Here is an 8,373-nt window from a genome sequence, read left to right as displayed (position 1 = left end):
ATATCTTTCTGCACAAGATCTTTACTCTGTCTCCCTCCTTATCTACCACGACAACATGCTGACTGATTCAACTCTCGGCTTTTAATTTTTTTTTTTTATTAAATAGAAATGAATCCCATCAGAATCTAATAAATCATCAAGTCAGCGGAAGCCACCACACCACTTATGGACAAGGCAAAAACATTTTTAGAAGAAGGGGCCTCTGCTACTACATTTTTATTTCCCAATCAGACTTTCACTTGTGTTCTGAATGTAAACCCAGACCATGTGTTTACATGTAAGTAGGCTTTCTTGACTCCTCCCCCAAGTTTTCTGGTTGAATTTTGGTCCAAATGCAGGAAAATTATGAATTCAAACTTCCCTTTTTCTGTCCTGACTTTGGTTCCTTTAGAAGAAAATAAAATGAAACAAGCATCACCAACCAATCGCTTTTACTACTTGACAACTAACTTCTTCTACTACTGGTTCCAACATTTGATATACAGAAGATAGATAGGGCGTGATTGCGACAGTCCAAAAAAAAAAAAAAAATGGTACTGTATCTTCCAGCTCCAACTAAACCCTTTCAACATTAATTGGTCAGTTTAACAGGTCACGAGATGACAGAGAAGTCGTAAACATAAAAAGTAGCAAGTAAACCAAACTGTCCCAAACAAAAAACAAAAAAAGAGAGAGGATCTCTCTTTTTTTTAGTTGTTTGTTCGTGACGTGGTGGTGTGTTCTTGAACCCTTGATGTCAACTGTCATGTTTCTGGTTGGTTTCTGACTTTGACCTCCCCGAAATCATGTACTAACATGTTCCTTCTTTACTTTTAATTTTTAATGGGCAAACTGTTTCCTTTTCATTAATTAGAAACCTACCCAACAAATCAAAAATCTTTTACGTTATCCTCTAACCAATCCTCGAATCAAACTCACAACCCCCCAAGTGCAGATATTTATAGTATTGCTCTTTGTCTGCTAGTGGCGGTCAACCCTTCCTCTTCCTTTGCATATATATATATATATGCTTTCTGGCCACGCAGTTGCTGGTGGCCATTACCATTAAATATTTTAACTAATGTCACAGGTAAGTCTATCTAATTTCTATCGTTTCGGAAAAAAAAAAAACAGGTAAGTCTATCTATTTGTCTTAATTTTTGATATGGAAGAGAAAATTGTTTTTCTTCTCTGAAGGAATTGGAGCAACATATATATATATATATATATATATATATATATATATATATGTGTGTGTTATTGCAGCAGCATTTTTAGCCCAGTGCGAAACGAAGAAATTCGTGCAGAAAAGTCACAGCTTCTGACCTTTTCTACTGCGCAGAAAAAGTCTGTTTGTGTTACTTAGTATTAGCCCTTGAGTTTGACCGCTGGAAAATAGAAGAATTAGTCCAAACAAAGCTCTACGGCTCGGCTGTATTCTCCGGCTTTCAACGCAAATATGAATTACAATTCCCATTGCATTGACAATGATAATCATAACAAAAGTCATGATAAGAACGCGTGAATGGCTAATGCCAAATGATGAGATTAATTGACTATCACCATCCTCCTATGCTAACTGCATCCGACTCAGGATGCATTAACACATTAGTAATTAATTAAAATATCGACAGCATTTCCTGAGATGCGGTTGCCTGCACAACAACGTATCGAAATGGTTCTTGACAGATTAACCGAGTCATAAAAATATCCTGAGATGGTGGCTCTGCTTTGGCTTGAAAGATAGGATAGCCAAAACCAAAGTGGAATGGCACCCAAAATTTACCAAATATTCAACGCTTTCTCTTTTTTTACTCGATTCATTTTCCACTGGATTGATTGAACACAAGATAAAAGTGATGGTCGAGATGCTTGATCGTGGCCAAGAATAGCGATTGGAAGGAAGGAGGATGCTGTAAAGGATTCAAATTTGATGGGGTAACAAAAAAATGAACGAATATATTACTCTCTAGATGCTTATACCAGGCACTTCTCCAGAAAATGCAAACCTCAAGGCTATTCATTACAAAATTTCACAATCGTCCTATCACATTTTAACAGGGGGAGAGGTGTTGATCCTATACATTGCCCCCCTCCCCCAAGTAGATACATTTTGTCTGCGAGCCTAGCCGTATACTATGAACACTAAGGAAAATGTGGATAAAAGAATATATAGCTTCTGTACTTTCTATACGTGTTTCTAATTACACGGATGAACGCCAAATCCTTCCTTCGAAGGATATTATAATAACGGAGACATCATCGTGGTACCTTCTTCGATCCCCTTGTGGTATATCAAGCAATTCATGAAAGTCCATGCCTGCAGTATAACAAGATAATTGAGATTATCAGATTTTTTTTTTTTTTTTTTTTTTTTTGCCTTTTTGGGATGCTACATAATGCCATAAAGATGTCTTTGTGAAGGAGGATTTACCAGCTTTCTTAGCAGCTCGAAATAACACTTCTTCAACGAGATGTTGCGCAGGATCCCCCTCAGGAAATGAAGACATGAAATTCTCAACTTCAGTGACAGCTTCTTGGTTGGTTAAGTACTGGTAGAGGCCATCTGAAGAAAGGATCAGAAATCTGTCTCTTGGGCAGAGTCTATGGTGAAAAAGAGACGGTGAGCAGGTGATGTAGGGCGAAGTTCCAACATAGTGGATTCTGAACATTTGCAAAAGTGCATCATTCCACTTGGGCTGCAGAGTGACAGAACAAAAAACGGATACTCCGTGTTAATTTGAAGTTTTTTCTCAAATTCGTGTACGAGTTGAAATTCCACTGGCATTGGAAGTTGTAATGTATAAAAAGAAACACTAACAAAAAAAAAAAAAATGAACCACACATCGGATTGCTAGAGCGAACAAGACCGAATTGTTCACCATCTAGATCTTTTACTCACTTAACTGGAGAACTATGCAATTAGAAACTGCTCCTCATCTTTTGCAGATTTCAAGCTTGTATAAATTATAGTATTCAACAGCCTTTGCAGGTCATAGAGAATTAGTACTAAATTCCAGTATGCGTTAATATGGGTGCATTAAGATTTAAGAACACTGGGAGACAAGCGTATAATTTGTAACCAGAAGTACCTGCTTGAGAAAGCCAGCTCCAAAAGCCCGAGTAACCTTCAAGGAACCCTTCACTCTATCATTCACGATCGCCAAACCATCATCTGGATGCTCACTTCTAATTCTCTGAGACTCCTGAAAATTCGCATGCTAGCAAAATTCAGTACATGCTCGAAACAATTAACTAAAAGGAGAATCATTTGTACCCTCTCTAAGAAGCATGAACAGAATTTTCACCTCTTTTACAGAGGTAGCATGATCCACGGTGAGTTGGCGAGAAGTCAAATGATGCAGACTGCCGAATTCATCGCCATCAAATGCTTCAAGATCATTCTGATTTTCCTCCCTTATCCTTTCCAAATCCTTCCGTACCTTCCCAAACCATGGATCAGGTTCGCCATTTTGTGCTAAAACTGCTCGGCTGTCCCCGACATTCATCAAGTAAACATCATCACCCTTCATCAGCATCGCCAAAACGCAAGATCCCATCAGAGCCAACTCAGGATTCTCCACCAACATCATATCTGCTATCTCCAAATAGGACGCCTCGGTCTTCCTCAGAGCCTCCGACAATGCTTTCAACACATCCATATGATTAATACCCGCCACACCATCTGGTCCCAAATTATTAAACATCTTCAAGTCACCACCCGTATCAATAAATCCATTAACCTCCATTCCTTCTGATGGAACAAATTCCCGATAGACCCCTTCTTCCCGGCCAAATGACTCTGACTTGTCATTCCATAACAATCCCTTGAGCTCCTTACAAACATTGGAGTAGAGATTGTTCAACAGAAAGTCGGTGGCATCGGGGCCGTTGAATCCATCATAAATCCCAACAAAAACCCAACCCTGTTCATCGGAAATCACAATATGGACCCTATCCTCGCCAGCCTTCCCCTGAGCCCATTGCACGTTTTGGCTCCCAAAAGATTCATTTCCATCATCAAAATTGTGATCATCAGCCAAACTCAAACGACAGCTCAGATTATTGTTACTAGTACTGCTATTACTCCCGCTAACCGTGCCATTCTCGTTATTTTTCTCAACCCAGCTCAATTCTGCAGAACTCCAAAAAGATTTGGACATGACTTTCTTGAAATTTCTAATTAAAGCCCATTTCTTGGGTTTCGGCCTGTACCTCTGAAACTGATCCTCCTGATTCTCCAGGGGCCCAGAAATGAAGCTCCGCTCAATGGGGCCGGACAAGAAACCCCTTTCGATGGGGCCGGAGCCGGGGCAGGCGACCCGGGGAATGGGGCCGGACCTGACCGAGGAAATTGATTTCCGGGGAATGGGCTGGAGGGGAATGGAGGCAAACAAATTAGAGCTCTCGAAAGCAGCAGCCTTGTCGAGGGAAGCGTTGTAGGGGCCGAGGTCGATGAGGGAGGTGGAGAGAGGCGTGGAGGTGTTGGCGGAGATGGAGGCCCCGGAGATGGTTCTGAAGGCGGCGGCGTGGCTGGTGGTAGTAGAGGAGTCGGAGGAGGAGGAAAGGATGGTCTTGGAAGAGGAGTCGGGCCTGATGTAGCAGAAGGAATGGCCGAGGCCTTCGTCCAGTGGGTCGGAAAGGTAGACGGCGATGTCATGATGGCGGCGGGATATCTCTCCAGCATCTCCGGCGAAGCAGCGGTTTAGTTTAGCTATGCCGTTTCCCATCGTGATTGACTAGTATTTCTGTTGAGAAGAACCCAAACGCGTCGGAGCCGAGGACCCTTTCACACCATGCAGCCAGCGGCGAGAGCTGATTGAGCTTAGGAAGTAGGGGAGCAGACAAAATCGCTGCTTACTAAAATTACTTGCTTTGCTTCTTCTTCTTCTTTCTTTCTTTCCTTCGCCTAGTTTTATGAATTTGAAAGAGAAAAGCAGAGAGCTGGGGTGAATTTGAGCCTTTGAGAGGGAGAGAGAGAGAGACGACTTTTCGTTTCAAATGACAGAGAAGGATAAAATTAAAGCGATGGGAGGGGATGGGGATTGGGACTTAGTGAAAGGGGTGGTGGAGAGTTGACTTTGGGAGCTAAAAAATGATGATGACATTAATATATAGAAGTAGTAATATAATAATAGGCCGTATTGCTAAGGAAGGAGGAGTAGTAGTACTTTGGTGACAAGTATATTTGTTTATTCAGATGCTGCAATTGGTGGGATCCTCAAGGAAATGGCTTCTGAACAGCAGGAGTTGACTCTGAATTCATAAATTCATAGCAGGAGGTGGTGGTGGTGGCGGCGGCGGCGGTACCGCTTTTCAATTGTAGTGGTGGTGGGAGGAGAATAAATACCACTCCTCCTGCCACCGAACATTTCTTAATCAAAAATTCAGCAGTCCTAATAAAAAAAAAAAAGATTTTCAATTCGGGTGGCTACTGGCTACAGCAAGGATTTGCAATTTCCTTGATTGGGGAGTACTTGTATTTTTTGGGAATTGAAGCAGAAAAGTAACAAGCCGTGTGGGGTTGAATAATCAAACACTAATATACTGTCTGTAATACTAATATAGTGGTGCTGCTGACTACTCAAATACTCATATACTGCTGCTTGCATTTAAAATTAAAACAAATATAAGTATTTAAATGCTTCCCTCCGATGAGAAAGTTGGAAAACTTGCAAGTTATTCAAAGTCAAAGGGCTACAGTTGGCTTTGGCCCTCCCCCTCCCCACAAAATCCCCTGACCATGAGATACATTAGATGGGATAGATGAGAGAGTTGAAGAGACAAGATCCCACGTCCAAACTGCACTCGAATTATTCGATGCCACATCAGCGTCTTGACTTTGCCATCTGGAATCCCGGTCTTACGCGTGGCCGTATGACACCGAATTTCCTAAAGTGTTTCTATTGTAACAGTGCAGCATGAGGACAGTTTAGCCGCGGTTGTGTTTTTCGCAATTTGAAACCGAAAGGGCACTGTAATTGTGTGTATAATCATACTATAATTATATCTTTTGTGAAGGTCGTTGAATTTTTTGCATTTTTTTTCTTTTTCTTTTGGAGCTAATAAATTCATTTCTATTGTCAATGCCTGCCTGCCTCGCCTATTTGCCGTGAAACCCCCAAACACTTCCTTCGGAATTGTCGTGCTGCTGGTCCCGACATGAAAATTAGGGGACTCTCCATGAAGAACAATTATCCATGATTCTGTTTCTGCGGATTATATCTATTATGATATTATTACGTGAGTGTACGGCTATATAATAGCTAATTTGAATTTGAATCATTCATAAAAATAAATTAGTCTAAATATATTGTTATATTGATAGTAGGAGCAAATTAATCAAAAAACTTGAAAATTAAATAGTAGGGGGAAAATAGTCCATTCATGTTATATTATTACGTGAGAGTAGGATTACATAATTATAAGAGTATAAATTTATATTTTTTATAAGGATAAATTAATCTAAAATTTTATCATTCTATCGATTAGTCATCTCGGGATGACTAATCCCATCTCACCCATGAGATTATTTTATCCCATGAATAGGGAATTAATTTGGTCAAATAGAATGTGTCATTTCATATATAAAAAAAAAAACAAAACAAAACAAAACGATCAGCTAAGTGTCAGGCGGGCTTAAGTGCCACACATTCAACAGCCCAAGAAACGAAAGAGTTGATGCCGAATGGCGTGTTCCATGAAGCCTTTCCTTGGATTTTAAGCAAAAAAAGAGCTGTCAGGTTCAGATTTCAAACGTGGATCGAATTCAAAGAACGTACCAGAAAAAATCTATTTGACATTGACAATGGAGAGACAGCTGAAGGTGACAAAAAACATGAATGCATTGTTTGACTTTTAGGTTTTAGGCAATTATTTTACTACTACTTATTACTATAAGAAGATTTGGAAATCAACAGGTGGTTTCCCGTTCAGCAATCAATTGTGTTTGTTTAACGAGTCAATCTCTCGGATCGTTCATTAAACATTTCTTAGTAGTATATTAACAGTTGGTGCTTTGATCCATTCTCCCGGAGAAATACACACTATAACAGCCGCGGATTGAACAAAAGTGAAAAGTTTGAATTCAACTGTTTGGTCAACGGACCGACAACAGCAGAGTTAGAGGGGATGCAGTGAACCAAATTTATTGGCCTGGTGACTTTTACTCTTATTAAGCAGAATTAATCAATTCACGTGCAATTAGTAGTTCTAATATCAACGGACAAGGCATCATTTTCTCCGGCAGGCATGAGCTGGCGTAACTTCCTTTACGTGTCGCCCCGCCTCGTTGGGTGAGAGACGTTTTCCATTGCACCAACGATCTGCATGGAAGACCAAACCAAATTTTCACATTTGCTCTTTTTTTTTCCCCTGTTTCTAAAAGTCAAAAGAATTTTTAAACGCTCAAGTCCAAAGAACTTTTATCTCGAGTCAAATAACATTATTAAAAAATAAAAAAAGGGTTAAAGGGCTCACAGAAAATTTCAACCCTTTTTGTGCATTAGTTGGCTTGGAATGATAGAATACAGATGTCCAGGTCGCTGGCCGCTAATAAATGATGGACAAACCAGTAAAACCCTTTTCTGTATGTAGTCTTTCTAACTTTCACTGAAAGATTAATTAAACTACTCGATATTCGAATTGAGTACAACTTAATAAAAATTTGTTCGAACTTAATTCGCCAATTAATCAAACAAAATTTGAACGGTATTTTATATTATATAATATTCAAACTTGATAAAAAAAAAATTAGTTGAAACTTAGTTTGACAAATAAATAAATAAAATTTTAATAAAATTTTAAATTCATTAAAATAATCAAATAAATTTGAACGGTAAAGATATATTCCGCTATGTGCATGCTCTAAATCCAAACCATGAGCTTCTATCTATTAAATCCCAACTCCATTTGCTTAGTTCGACTTTGGAACTTCCACCCCAGACTACTACTTGGCAGGGGTGGCAATGGGGCGGGGGATCCTTCCCCCACCTCTCGCTCCGTTGTCAAATAACTCCCCTCGTCCCCCACCTCTTGCCCCCCATCTCCCGCCCCGCCCCTATCCCATTTCCCTCGCGGGGGAAAAAATCGACTTATCATAAATGTTTGTTTACAATAATACAATTGTAAACAATGTTAAATGAGATTAAAAAGCTGTCAAGATGGAAATAAAGCACAACAAGTCAAGTTACAATCAGTGCGGAGGAAGGGAACCAATCGAAATAAAAAAGGATTAAGAGCAAAACAGGTTGGAATTGGATAGCTTAGTCTTTGGGGGGGCATTAGAAATAAATCAACAATAGTCCAAGAAATTTTTTCAGTTGTTGCGGCGGCCGTTGACGCTAACTAGCGTTGTACTTATAAGTAATGGTGCAATTTAGAAAATTTAGGATT

General features: G+C 39.8%; 1 protein-coding gene across 1 annotated transcript; it reads right to left on the bottom strand.

The window, feature by feature from the left end:
• Positions 1-1,908: 1,908 nt before the first annotated feature.
• Positions 1,909-5,316, bottom strand: LOC113694934 (probable protein phosphatase 2C 4). Its single transcript, XM_027213853.2, has 4 exons — positions 3,288-5,316; positions 3,072-3,185; positions 2,414-2,678; positions 1,909-2,299 (listed from the first exon to the last, which is right to left on the bottom strand). The coding sequence occupies exons 1-4, from the start codon at positions 4,707-4,709 to the stop codon at positions 2,184-2,186; spliced, it is 1,917 nt and encodes a 638-aa protein (XP_027069654.2). The 5' UTR covers positions 4,710-5,316; the 3' UTR covers positions 1,909-2,183.
• Between the last annotated feature and the right edge of the window lie 3,057 nt (positions 5,317-8,373).

This window comes from Coffea arabica, chromosome 6e, assembly GCF_036785885.1.
Source record: "Coffea arabica cultivar ET-39 chromosome 6e, Coffea Arabica ET-39 HiFi, whole genome shotgun sequence".
Lineage (NCBI taxonomy): Eukaryota > Viridiplantae > Streptophyta > Magnoliopsida > Gentianales > Rubiaceae > Coffea > Coffea arabica.
This window is presented reverse-complemented; position numbering and strand designations above follow the sequence as displayed.

Excerpts from the sequence above, each read along its gene's own strand:
- LOC113694934 (XM_027213853.2), bottom strand. The coding sequence starts at position 4,709 with ATGGGAAACGGCATAGCTAAACTAAACCGCTGCTTCGCCGGAGATGCT. Across the intron at positions 3,186-3,287 it reads ATGCTACCTCTGTAAAAGAG|GAGTCTCAGAGAATTAGAAG; the intron begins GTGAAAATTCTG and ends GCGAATTTTCAG. Across the intron at positions 2,679-3,071 it reads GAGCTGGCTTTCTCAAGCAG|CCCAAGTGGAATGATGCACT; the intron begins GTACTTCTGGTT and ends GTCACTCTGCAG.